The following is a 13385-nucleotide window of genomic DNA, read 5'->3' as shown; positions in this document are numbered from 1 at the left end:
CCAATCATTCCGTCTAACCTAATAGGGAAATAGCCGATCGCCGCTTGTCGGTCGCGCGAAAACACATCTTTTCTCATTTGTTACTTGCATTATAGTCTTTGGCCCCTTAGAACACACAAAAAAGGAATCGAGTGGCACCAGAGGGGAGAAATATCGAACAGAAGGTTTAGCCGAGGGGCAACGTCACCCGCCCTGGAACTTCACGCGCTCAGGTGAAGGGCTGAAGTGGTAGGGCGGCAAGGACTATATACCCATGGAAAAAAAAAGTGGGTGAATAAAAACATACAACAGCAGGGATTCGCATGTGGTCACCCACCATACTACTAACCTGCCGGCGTGTGGCTTAAGTACGGCTGAGCGGACGGGAAGCCCTGTTCTCCACACCCTATGGTCGTATGTGCTAGGTATTCATCAAAGTAAAATTCTATACTAGAAGATACAAGGGGTAAGCGCCGCTTTAGGGTGACAAAGTTGGCTATGAAATAGGCGAGGAGCTGATTATGTAGAGCTGTAAAGCCTGAATAGGCCAGGAACTTCCGCACCAACACCGTTGATTTCCGTAACAAAAATCACCTATCTAGTGCCCAGCCATCGAGACTTGTAAATCCACGTAATGCCAGTACGAATCTGACCCACACTTCTTTTATCCAAGTCTATAAAAGCCACGCACCCGTGGCTTCCATGGAATAAGTAGCTCAAGGTTTCCCATCCTTCCCCCAATTCTTGCACTGTCTGCTAAATGTGGAAATTTTGGAGCAATAATCCATTTCACAAAGCCCACCAGCCGTTATAAAGAACGATATTGCAAACATGGAATCTTCCCTACCTGAACAGCTGTTTCTCGATCTCCCCGTTACAGAAGTCATCAATAAAACGGCGAGAATACGAATGATTGAACCATGGGCATCTCGCTACTGCACAGCGATTTCTGATAAGCGTTATGGAGATGCAATCTACGCGCGATACCATATAGATGGACGAGCCAAGGACGGTATATACACAGATCTACGCGACAATGGCGATGGACCATATGCATTACACGAAACCAGTGTTTACGAAATGATTATGGAAGACGCTCGAGGATATGCACAAGACTCCCCTGAAATTTATCGCGATGCACTACTTTTCTACGGCAAATCAAGTCCAAATGACAATCGACGAGATATCATTGAAGGGCTATTCAAGCTAGGATCAGAGGATTCTTGTATGTCTAATCTTCCATCGAATCATGCTAAGCACCTCTGATAATTTTAGGAAGCAACTTGAACTTTAATCACGCCATTCAAAGGTGTTCCCCATGGTGTATATCTGGTATAATGTAATGGCTAAGAATCAAGAAAGTATGCAGATATACTGTGGTACAACTTTACAAAGACAACCAGGTAGTAGGTCATGTTCTTCGTTTTCCTAGTAGAAACCATATCAAGAAATTCACGTTGATCGCCAAGCGACCAACACTCATTCATACTTCAACTTTTAAAAACCGACCACTGGTATCAAGGGGCCTATTCAAGGGTGCAGCTTACATCTAGCACAAGGAGCCGGTGGCTCGGAACCTTCGTATATATCTGGCCTTGGTTCACCCGAAACGTTTAGATGCCCAATGGCCCCCTTCTCCAAACGAAATATTGCGTGATCCACAAGCGTATATGTCCAAGGAACGAGAATTTCCATTTCCACGATCGTGGTATCACCGGGTGGAACGCTAACAGTCTGCACATATTGACCTGGCGGACTCAGGACATCACTGTCCCGATATACCTCATGAAGTTACTTCCAATGACATGGAAAGAACTCGTCAGGCTGGGCCCTGCATTGCGGAAAAAGATGCGAACGGTCTCTCCGACCTTAGCTTTCAGTGGATTTTCCGTTGTCATTGCACTTTCATGCCTATTGAATACAACGACACTCGGCTCTTCACGTAACGCATTCGGATACGAAAATTCCACGCGTCGTGACGGTCTTCCATCTTCCTCCATTTCTGGCGGCTCGTGGTAGAACTCACTCTGCATCACGTAGTACTCCCGGTCTACCGGGGTAAGGTCACCCTCAGCTGGCTGTACATACATAAGGCTATACATGCCGTTGGCAATGTGTACAGGGACAGGTGCGGTGGCACAGTGGTATATGTAGAGCCCGGGACACTGGAGACAAAACCTCCCGGTCTTTGTCTGCCCTTCTTCGGCTGTGGTCAGAGCTGATTCTCCTCCGGGCCCCAAAAAGGTATGGCAATCGATGTTATTCGGATTGCCGGAATTGTCGCGGTTTGTCAGCGATGGTTCCTCGCGCGAATAAATGGTCCAGGAACTGAGCCGTTGAAGTTCCATTTCTCGTACTGATATTGGTTATTCAATTTTTCTATCTTTGTGGCAGTCACTAGATTCACTTGGAGCAGGACGGAGTGGCTTCTCGTTATTCGTGGAGGGACATTGGGTGCAGTTGTGAGTAAAGCTTCTTCTTTGGGAAGTAGGTTGACTTCGTCGGAGTTCTTCTTCCCGCGAGAACTGTCCATATTGAAAGATGGAGATGGTTTCACTGGCTCTGTAACTGAATTTTTCGCCGCTTATTCCGAATGACTATATGCCTCTCCTCGTGAAGAGTTTATATAGAGTGGATTTTGCAGTTCTGCATACACGATGACGCTCGTTATGATGGATGTCGAGAATAAGATGGTCCTGAGTCCCAGGCTCCACATGTGATCTTCTTTCTGGCGCTTTTCTGACTGGCGCTTTTCATTTATACTCGTGGTTACACGACGTGACGGAAGGTGGTATTTCGCTGCTAGTGTGAGGTATCCGTGATTCCGACACGCTCTCGCTGGCGTTTTTAATCCAGAAAGGATCCTCGACATTGCCACTTGGAATTTATTTGGCAGGTTGATTTTTTGGATGAAGGAAAACAAGATCTTTAAATTATTACTAAAATACTTTTCTTTATATATGAACCAGTAATGGTAGTAATTGGAAGTCTCTTACGTCATGACCGATAATTGGTGTTGACCTCGTACTAACATCCCTTCTCAGGTCCGCGGAGTTACCCAAAATTACCACGATATCTAAGTGGTCACCTATGTGTTTACGCATGTAGTATTGAAACACTGTTCAGGAAACCTTTTTATGAAAATAGAAGTTGCGCGACGGGAAACATGAATAGGTATTAAACTGCGGGAGATCAACTTACAAGGACTAGTAACTAGTACCGCACAAGATGTGTCCCTAATGTGCGCCAACCTTACCAAATAAGCATGATGCATCTAGCTCTACAAGAGAGGAGGAAGCGGGCAAAGATATCGCTAATGTTTTAACAGTAGCCCTGGAGTACTGTATTATTCAAACCAAAACAATGAACTTCGATGAATCTGGTCAAGCTTCGTTTTGGCTGTGTTTGTCGGGTAATTTAGACGTTACACGCGAGGCGACTGAAGAGGTGAAGCTTTATTTTATGATTGGAAGGACTTACTACTTCTTTTGCATCTGTTCCAAGGTTTGTGGTATAAAAATGCTACCAGTGGTTACTAGATCTGTGTGTGAGTAGCAATAGTAATGTGCGTACCAGGTACATTACTATATACTAGAACACCACCATTTCCCATTGCATCTATCCTACCCCAATAAATCATACCTATTTATTCTGTCTATCCCACCTCCCTTTACTACTATTTACACCCTCGGTGTTCATACATTAGACATTGCCTAGAAAGTAGTGAAGTGCGTGGTCATTCCCCACTAGACGTGGCCGCACCGACCACCTCATCAGGTTCCTCCGCTTCCAATCGTCAGGCAGCGAAACGTGGAGACCTGCAAGCCCTGTCCTGCAAGACTGCTGAGAGGAGAGAAACAGGGAATATCTCCTGCTGAGCTTCCATCAACAATGCTCCGCACGCAATGAAGCCGCCTCCTTCCTGAGAACCCCCGTAATGTCGACGACTGGAGCTCCAAGTAGCTCCATTCCACGCCGTTTGCTGCGGCCTCAGGTATGCTTATCCTACACCGCAAGAGCTGAGCTTGAGAGAGCTCAAGCTCTCACACACAAAACCCCCGTCGAGACAACCCTCAAATCCGCGTAGGCGAATCCATCTAACAAACCCACAGCTACGCCAGGCAACATTCGTCCTTCCCCGAACCGGCCAACGCGTCAAAGGCCTCGTGAACCTGCACAACCCCAGCATCGCAGGCGCAGCGGCTGCCAGTGACGATAGCGCCAACGACGAGCGTCGCGGACTCCTCACGGGCGAAATCGAAACCTACCACGATGGAATCATACAGCGGGTCTCTGCGCGGGCGCGAGGACTGGCAAGCCGGTCGAAACAATTTGTCGCGTCGGAGCAGGGCATTGGGATTTTGAAATTCAGTCTTGCTTACCTGCTCGGTTCGTGCGCGACGTTCATTCCGGCGATTTCGAATTTCCTCGGCCAGAATGATGGGAAACACATGGTGGCTACTGTCACGGTGTACTTTCATCCGGCCAGGTCTCAAGGGAGTATGTTCCGCGCCTTGATTTGCGCAATGTTGGCGTTCTGTTATTCGACCTTTTTGTCCGTTTCGAGTATGCTCTTTGAAAATTTGTTTCAGGATGTTTTGATGGCGCCGGCTATTGGCCATGCGCTTGTCTTGATTGTTTTTTGTGGAGGTGGGTTGGGATTTGTCGGGTGGACGAAGCAGCGCCTTGGTGATCCTCTGGTCAATGTTGCTTGTTCGCTCACATCTCTCTCGACCATCACTGTTTTGACAAAAGAAGGTGCCGTTCAGAGCGGGGATTTGTCTCTGAGGAAGATTTCCCAGGTCCTGAAAATGGTGATCATGGGTGTGGTTGCTGCCACGATGGTGTCCTTCTTGATATTCCCCATCTCTGCGCGGAAAAAGCTCCGTGCGAATCTGGTGACGTCGGCAGATAAATTGGCTGTCATGCTAGCCTTGATCACGGAGAGCTTTCTGAGTGGCTCTGAAGAGGTGCTTAAGTCGGAGGAGTTTCTTGAAGCCGAAGCCAAACACCGCAAGGCGTACAGTCAGCTTGACAATTTAGTTCGCGAAGCAAAACTCGAGCACTTTGTGGCGGGTACCGAAAAGGAGTATAGACTGGAGAAAAATCTTGTCCGTTGGGTGCAAGATATCACCCATAATCTGGGAGGTTTGCGCAGTGCGGCTTCTTTGCAATTTAGCTTGATCCGAGAGACAATCGCACGGGAGTCTGGGCCATCGAGTGAAAACGGCTATCCTGGGGGTAGCCTTCGCCCTGACTATTTCGCTTCTCTTGAGCGATCATGGTCATTTCCTGACGGATCTATCCTGGAAGCGATTGAGGAGCGTTCCGAGGAAGATTATTCGCCAAGCGGGACATTGAACTCCCAGTCATCAAACAAAAAAGACGATTCAAATGAGAGAAACGCTCTGCTTCCTGCGGATGTGTTCACGATCTTTATTTCACATCTAGGACCGGCTATGGTAATTTCCCCTCCCTAAGGGAAGAAGAGACAAGAACCTATAAAGCTAATAGTCGACAGCGGTCACTGGCTTTTACAATGAAAGAGATATTCAACGAGATTCCTTTCGGCGCAGCCCCAACCTACAAAGTTTCGGTGGACAGTCGTCTCCGCATGAGTTTAGACCGTGCCCTTGAGCTCTACCGCGAATCACGAGAGAAGACACTAAAACAGCTCTACCAGCAAACGCAAGCCATGAAAATGAAGACTCCAGAAGCCGAAGCAGATCTCGAGGAAGTATCTGCCAGTTGTGGTCATTTCAGTTTCTCGCTACTAGAATTCGGCGAGCAACTTCACGAATTACTCGCGATATTAGATGAATTGCAGCTCGAATCGGAGGAAAGACCCAATGGGCGATCCTGGAGCTGGTTGAAATTTTGGAAATACAAGGGGGAACATGTCGTTCGAAGAGGTTTGCCGTACCCACATCCAGAATTCGTGCAAACCATACTAACTACACCACAGAAGCTTCCTTTATGGCCCCGTTACGCGCAGAGAATCGTAATGCTGCCCACACTCAGGCTCGTCTACGACCCGGTGCTGAGAGAAGCGTCAAGGAACGACTTGGCTATCGTCTCTGGAAGTCCCTCGAGTTTTTCCGCCGCGATGATACCAAGTACGCGATCAAGGTTGGAGCGGGTGCTGCGCTTTATGCCATGCCGGCTTTCCTCCCTTCCACCCGTCCATTCTACACACACTGGAGAGGCGAATGGGGATTACTCTCGTACATGCTTGTTTGCTCAATGACCATCGGAGCCTCCAATACCACGGGTTATGCCCGTTTCTTTGGAACATGTCTCGGAGCCGTTTGTGCAATTGTGGCTTGGATCAGTACAAGCGGCAATGTCTTCGGACTGGCTTTTTTCGGCTGGCTTATGGCTGCTTGGACTGCATGGATCACTATCGTCCGAGGCAATGGGCCTATGGGACGGTTCATCATGCTCACATACAATTTGTCTGTGCTCTATGCCTATTCACTCTCCCAAAAAGAAGGCGGCGGGTCGCAAGATGAAGGTGGTCAAGAGCCCATCATCTCCGAAATTGCACTTCATCGAGTTGTGGCCGTGTTTTCCGGTTGTATCTGGGGTGTCATTATCACTCGACTCATTTGGCCCATCAGTGCACGAGAACGACTGAAGGACGGCCTCAGTCTTCTTTGGCTACGATTGGGTCTCGTGTGGAAACGGGACCCTCTATCTTGTATGGAGAAGAATGGCCGGTCTGTTGTCTACATGACAGCGCGAGAGAGACTCGAGCTGGAGCGATTCCTCTCGCGTATGGAATCTCTTCTGGCTGCGGCGCGCTCTGAGTTTGAACTGCGAAGTGCTTTCGCGGACAGTACTTATACTACTATCATCCGACGGACCCGAAACATGACGAATGCATTTCACGCGATGAATCTCGAATTAATGAAGTCTGATATGGCGACCGCGGGCGAGATTTGTCTGCTTCGGTATACTGCGAATGAACGACGACAACTGTCGGCTCGTATCAGCCATCTTCTTTCTGGTACGTCTTGGGTCAATGAGGAGACGGGTTTGTGTCTTAATGAGACCTTCTAACCTTGTTACAGTGATGGCTTCGTCTATGAAGCTTGAATATCCACTGAGCGATGTTCTCCCCAGCATCGACCATGCTCGCGACAGATTGCTGGCTCGTATCTACCGATATCGTCAGGACCATGAGGCCTCGCAATTAACTACCGACGAGGACTGTGCCCTGTTGTATGCTTACAGTAAGTCTTGTGCCATAATCCCCTGACCTATATACGTTGTTGTGGTGTTTTTTGGTTGAAATATGCTTATATTTTTTGCAGTTCTTGTAACTGGCCAGTTGTCACAGGAGATTATGGAGATCATTGCGGAGATCGGACAGCTCTTTGGCGTACTGAGTGAGGATGTAATGCAATTAGCGTAGAGATAATCATCTAAATATCATTTAACCTAGTGCAACACATATGTGTATACTCATCGGCTGTAAATCCATGTACTTGGGTACCTATATCTGTTAATATCTATGTTCTGTGTGTTTTGTAGTCCAGTTGCTCTGAATTCGGGGCGACTCATCCGTTTCTGGCGGGGAACCGCACGGCGGAACCTCACTCTCCAACCTCCTTCCATCACTCCTTACCTTTTCATCATCAATCATCATCTCAACGCACATTTCATCTCATCTCCCACTATAACCAGCTGCGGAAATCTCCTACTACATGAATGCGTAGTCCCACCCTTCGGCCTCGCCTCGTCGCGCTCCTGCGAGTCCTCCAACCATGCAGATCGACCCGGCCGCCCTGAGTCGCACCGACTCGGCCTCAAATCCGGCGAAGAGTGCGACACCAAACGCTCAGTCGACCGTCAAATCTTCCAGGGCTCTCATCTCAGTTCCGCGACTCGATCTCGAACACTCTTATACGGACCTGAAGGCCGCCATCGGAGACAAGTGGGCCGAGTACAAGGAGGCCACTGCTCTGTTCCTTTTAGGTATGACATACCCTGCTGCTGTTACCTCCGATATACCGGATTTCACAATCCAACCTCTGTCTTTTTCAAATAGATGGAAATATGTTGCGCTTCGCTCAAGCTAACCTCTCGCCCTCCCAGGACATTATAACCAAAATGAATACGCGTCGCGAGTCGACCCCATCCTATGCGCCGACCCCAAAATCGAACACCTACATAATAACTTTGTCTGCGCAATTGTCGGCAATCTAACACGAGACCTCCCCGACCATGGCGTCGCAACATGGGTTTCAGCGAACGATAAGCCGTCAATGGTCTCCAAGCCGGTCTCGGGCGACGCCGCCGAACAAAGATTGAAGACGGAGGTTATGCAATTACCACCCAGAGACCGGAGACGAATTAAGGGAATTCCAGAGGTATGCGCTGAAATAACCCTCCCCCAAAACGTGACGATGGCCTTGGTAGTAGCCTTGCGCGGGCAGGAGGGGGAGAAGGCAGGAAGAGTGAAGATATGGCTAACTAACACTTTATCCAGCGTGACCCCAACGATCCAGCGCCAAACGAGCTGGAAGAATACCACCTAGCAAAGCAGATCAAGCTCCCAAGCCAAGTTCCCGCGAGCGCAGGCGGATTAAACAAAACCAGTAAGGACAATCATTTACTTTTATCTTCTCAACCAGTGCCCAGATATGACACGCGCGCTCGCGCTCGCACTCACACTGGCATTCGCATTCGCATCTCAGGCTCAGGCCTAGGCTCGGGATCCTCCCCCGGACCTGGTCCTGAACCTGGATTTGGATCTGGACCTCGGCCTCGACCCCCACCCCCAAGGACCAGGACTTGAAAAGGACTTCCATCTAACAAATCACCTCACTTGTAGACTGGGAACTAGAAATTCGAAAACGCTACGCACAGCCCCTCGCCGCCGAGACCGGAGAATTCCCCGACGCCGAATCGATCCACGCACGCATGGTACCCATGTGCTACGAAGAGTCCCTCCCCAGCGGTGCGGGTCTACCCTGCGCGGAATTCATGGCGATCGCGACGGACACGTTCGTTAAGGAGGTATTATCGGCTGTGTTTTCTCGGACACGGTCCAATGGGCCTTCGGGAACTATTAATGGTATGATGAAGCGCAAGTATCGAGAGCAGTTGGAAAGGGAGGAGCTTGCTTTTACACGTGGTGAGATTGTTAAGGATACGGCTACGGGGCTGTTACCTGTTGAAGCGAGGGAAGCGGGGACGCGGAGGGCACTCGGTGTTCGCGATTTGCGATTGACGCTTGAGTTGGGTGGTGGTGTGCTGGGGCATATGCCCTTGATCATTGACCAGATTGTGGGCGGGTATTTGGAAGACGAGCTTGAGACTGAGAAACAGGATCGGGCGCTGGAGAATGGGGTTGGGGCTGAAGTTGAGAGCAGGGAAATCAAGCATGCTCCAACGGAGGATGAAATGGATCTTGATGATGATGATTCGTTCGAGGAGTGGGAGTGGGAGGGTGGGACGGTGGCTGATCGAGATCAATTGGGCTCTTTACTTGATGAGTGTCTGTCACTGGCTGCTTGACTGGACTGACTGGACTGAGAGGTTTGATTGAGATTGATTGATACCCTGTGCTGCTTCTGCTTCTTCTTCTGTTTCCTTTTACGTTCTCTTGCCCTGTCCAGCCCGCCCCTTTACCTTCCAAACGCGGCTTCTATTTCCCTTTTATTATTCCCTTTCGGTCTTTCGTGGGTGGTTGGAGGATCATGGCGTCTGGGATTATTGCGGTTGTCACGCCCTGTGACGCCCATTTCATGCATTTGGTTCTGGAGTTCTCTTGAAGATCCTTCGGGCTTTGCTATTGCGCTGTTTCTATGTTTCTCCTTGTCTCTCTATCTCTTTCTCTTTTTTTATGGGGCTAATACCCCTAAACGATGTAAAGTACATACCCCCTTTTTCACTCACAGATGAGCTTAGCTTGTTGGAAAACTTCAAAAAGCACAGACAGATACGATACGATGGCGGTGGTCTCTTGCCAGGGTTGTACCTGGGTATTAGAAGAGACCATGCTTGTTCGATACCCATGAATCAAATTCTTTCATTTTATACATTTGCCATAGTTTAGAAATTCATCACTTGGATTGTAAAAAAAAGTAGCTAGAGAACAATTCCATTCCATGTCCAAAACGCCTTTTTTCATTGCATGTTGATACAGCCTAGTAGCTTTACTTTAATTAATTGTGTCTGCAACCATCTTCAAAATTTCCTCGGTCGACTTTTGCGCGTTGGCCGGATCTTTGGAAATTGATTGCCAAACCTCGCCATGCTTAGGCTCGGTCGAGACACACTTCGAGACAACATCGGTTCGTTTTTCCTGCGCAGAATGTTCGTTAGAAAATTGTTCCCGTTCTCGTGCCTAAAGAATCTTTCACTCTCAGATTGAAACTAACCTCTGTTCCATGTTGCAGTAAGAATTTATAATACCAAGCCCACCCATCACCATAGTCGCTGTCTGAGACAATCGCCTTCTCAAACCAGGTCATCGCCTTGTCCAGTCGTCGCTCACCCCAGAAGATCCGCGCAACGGTAATGAACAAGATCGGGTCGTTGTCCACCTTCTTGATAGCTTCTAAACTGCGAGACTTGCGCTGAGCACGCGGCTCCAGGTGCCAAATACTTTCGCTCCAGAGTAGACCAGACGCTGGGATCTCTTGGATGGCTCTTGACATGAGGTTCTTCGCTTGTTGAATGTTATTTGCGCGGCGTTCGACTCGCACGCTTTCTGTCCAAAGCTCGGCACTCTTGGGCATGGCTAGACGGGCTCGATCGAGCACAGAACGAGCCCGAACGACGGCGCCGGCCTTTTCTTCTAATCGGGAGGCGAGCAGCCAGAGTGGTACTGATTTGGAGCACGCTCTGGTACCTGTCCCGTAGGCTTCGCGTGCCTGGGGGAATTTCTTTTGAGACTCGTAGATTTGTCCCTTCATCATCCAGAGCTTGTCAGCCTTCGGGTATAATTGAAGACCCTGTGTGACGAGATCCAGCGCGTCGTTATCATTTCCTAACTGTCGCTCAAAAGCAACACTCTTAATCCAGACACGATCCGTTCCAGCTTCACGACGAGCTGTGGCGAGCAGTTCACGTGCTTGGTCGATTTGCTTGGCGTCAGCCTCGAGTTTGACGGCGGCCAGCCAGATATCTTCGTTGTTGGGGTTCTGATTGAAAGCACGTCCAAGGACACGTCGAGCATCGTCAATCTCTCCGGCCTGCCACTTCTCCCTGGCGAGTTGTAACCAGAGCTCTTCACTCTGGGGGCATGCCTCAACGGCTTTCTCGAGAACCTGCCATAGGGCTTCCCGATCGCCGTGGTTACGTTCGAGATCGGCGGCAGCAAGCCAGATTGATCGGCGATTGACAAAGACTCGCAGGGTGTATGCATAGATGGCTCGGGCTGTTTCATAATTTCCTCGGGCAATGCTAGACTTTGCATCGTCCATCCAAATATCTTTGCGGTCATCATCTTCGTCCAGACCCCATCCAAGAGTCTCTCGGATGATAGAGCCGCAAGTAAGGATGGCACCTTCCGCCTCGCAGCGTTCAGCTTCCGTAATCCACTCCTCTCGCTTCAGCATCGCGTTTTCCTTGGCGAGAGACTGGATGGCACGTTTCATGACATTGACCTTTTCAAAGGTACCCATCTGTTCTTGAAGACGAGCGGCGGCAATCCAAATCTCGTAACTAGTAGGAACAGCCTTGCGGGCAGAATTGAGAACTTTCTGCGCATTCTCGGGAGTCTCCAGTCGAGCAAGAGCCAGCCAAAGTTCCACTGACAGAGGAATCATCTCAACGGCCTTGGCCAGCAACAGGCGCGCATCCGCTGGATCGTCTTCCAGATTCACCGCCTCTTTCCAGATTTCGACGGATTGAGGGATATGGAGAATGGCTTGTCGCAGTACATTCTTCTTCGCACGCAGATCCGTCTCCAGCTTCATAGCCTCCAGCCAAAGCTTCATTGAGCGGTCGTTATTTTTAATGGCGTTTGCAGCGATGATTTTAGCATTATGGCCTTCGTTAAGTCGGATATTCTCCAGCCAGCCGTCTTCACTCTTCGGGCAAAGCTCACATCCTTTGGCGATGGTGTGTCTGGCCGCAACAATACGGCCCGCAAGTTCCTCCAGACGTGCGAGTGCAATCCAGCCAGGTGCGTGCTTGGGATTGGTTTTGGTGACTGATTCCAGCAGAACTCGAACTCGCTTGATATCACCCACCTCGACCTCTCCTGCCTTCTGCTCAGACTGTGTTAAGCTGGTGAGATATCCCTTGGGATCAATGCTAGTGGCGCTTCCAGAGGCATCATTGGCGGCTGTAGATCCGAACGCGGCCTGATCCAGCCTGACCTTCAGGACCTTGTCACGCGCCGCACCGATATCTGCGAAATTGGTCATGGTTCCGTCGGCAGCCTCCCCTTCAGGCTGGGCTCCATCTTCCGCAATGGTTGTATCGAATTGGCCGGAGTCTCTCGCGCCAGCGATGACGCTATCCGGTACGGCGTAGAATCGCTGACGTAGGTTTTGCTTCGCTCGTCGATTTTTGCCTGTAAGGTCACCAACTTCGGGGAGGTTGGCCCAATCGTCTTCGGAAACGGCAGCGAGTGATCGCTTAAGGTCGGCGAATTGCTGTTGAATCTTTGGATTCTTCTGTTCATAATCCTCTTGTTCTTTCTGCTCTCGAGCTTCCCTGTTGATGGCGAGCGAATATAGTCGGCAATCTATCCAAATAGAGGACTGGCCCGATGAACAAGATGTTTACGGGACAGAGGGGGATTGGGGGGAGCAGAGGAAAAGAAAGGACTAACCTTCGAGCTTTGCGCCGCTTATCCATCTTCTCATCTACCTCTTGGTAGATGCGATCCGCCTCGTCGTCCTCCTGATCGAACTGCCCGTAGGCAAATAATCCGACCTCATTATCGGGATCCTGGAAACGTTCATCGTCACCCTCGTCTTCCTTCTCATCTTTGCCTCCCTTCTCGCGAGAGTTGTTTCCGTATGCGGTGGGTGCTGCAGCTCCGAGTTGCGCTGCGCGCTTCGTTAATGCGGCTTGGATTTGTTCTGGCGTTGGGCCTTCACGCGCGGGACCCAGGTCGGAACGAGTGGTGAAACCGGTCGCACCACGACCCAGACCAGCGACATAATTCTCAGGCGCCTGTTGGCTGAGGAAATCCTTGCGACCGGACGCCATGGTAACGCTGCGACAGCTTGAAGTAAGTCGCAAAGAGCAGCAAGTACGAGTTGTAATAGCAAGCAAGCAGGGCCGGAAAGAAGTAGATCCGCCGCCGACAATCTTATCTTTTTGCGGCAAAAAAAGTCGCCCACTTTGGAAACTTTGGAACTTTGGACTTTTGGAACACAATTGAACTGCACCCCTTTTGCAGATTTTATACGAATCTTCCTTTTGCATACAAGCTG

The 13385-nt window shown here is 49.7% G+C and overlaps 4 protein-coding genes across 4 annotated transcripts; 2 read left to right on the top strand and 2 right to left on the bottom strand.

Annotated features, from left to right (window-relative positions):
* Window positions 1-810: 810 nt before the first annotated feature.
* On the top strand, window positions 811-1317 carry N7533_007979 (uncharacterized protein; the record flags this gene model as incomplete). The annotated part of the gene is made up of 2 exons (XM_057104629.1): window positions 811-1204; window positions 1289-1317. 2 exons carry the CDS (start codon window positions 811-813, stop codon window positions 1315-1317), a joined length of 423 nt encoding a protein of 140 aa, XP_056959586.1.
* A 419-nt stretch (window positions 1318-1736) lies between these two features.
* N7533_007978 (putative multicopper oxidase) lies at window positions 1737-2327 on the bottom strand (the record flags this gene model as incomplete). The annotated part of the gene is made up of 1 exon (XM_057104628.1): window positions 1737-2327. The coding sequence occupies one exon, from the start codon at window positions 2325-2327 to the stop codon at window positions 1737-1739; it is 591 nt and encodes a 196-aa protein (XP_056959585.1).
* A 1589-nt stretch (window positions 2328-3916) lies between these two features.
* On the top strand, window positions 3917-9504 carry N7533_007977 (Transcriptional coactivator SAGA-type complex Ada1/Tada1; the record flags this gene model as incomplete). The annotated part of the gene is made up of 10 exons (XM_057104627.1): window positions 3917-3973; window positions 4092-5441; window positions 5501-5891; window positions 5945-6988; window positions 7053-7214; window positions 7296-7378; window positions 7701-7959; window positions 8080-8354; window positions 8474-8582; window positions 8819-9504. The coding sequence occupies 10 exons, from the start codon at window positions 3917-3919 to the stop codon at window positions 9502-9504; spliced, it is 4416 nt and encodes a 1471-aa protein (XP_056959584.1).
* A 646-nt stretch (window positions 9505-10150) lies between these two features.
* On the bottom strand, window positions 10151-13158 carry N7533_007976 (U4/U6-U5 snRNP complex subunit PRP6; the record flags this gene model as incomplete). The annotated part of the gene is made up of 3 exons (XM_057104626.1): window positions 10151-10294; window positions 10371-12657; window positions 12776-13158. 3 exons carry the CDS (start codon window positions 13156-13158, stop codon window positions 10151-10153), a joined length of 2814 nt encoding a protein of 937 aa, XP_056959583.1.
* Between the last annotated feature and the right edge of the window lie 227 nt (window positions 13159-13385).

The sequence above is a fragment of the Penicillium manginii genome (assembly GCF_028828005.1).
Source record: "Penicillium manginii strain IBT 31320 chromosome Unknown utg000005l:1.0-5665137.0:1.0-5668048.0, whole genome shotgun sequence".
NCBI lineage: Eukaryota > Fungi > Ascomycota > Eurotiomycetes > Eurotiales > Aspergillaceae > Penicillium > Penicillium manginii.
Note: the sequence above shows the minus strand (reverse complement) of the source record. Positions and strands in the feature narration are given on the sequence as shown.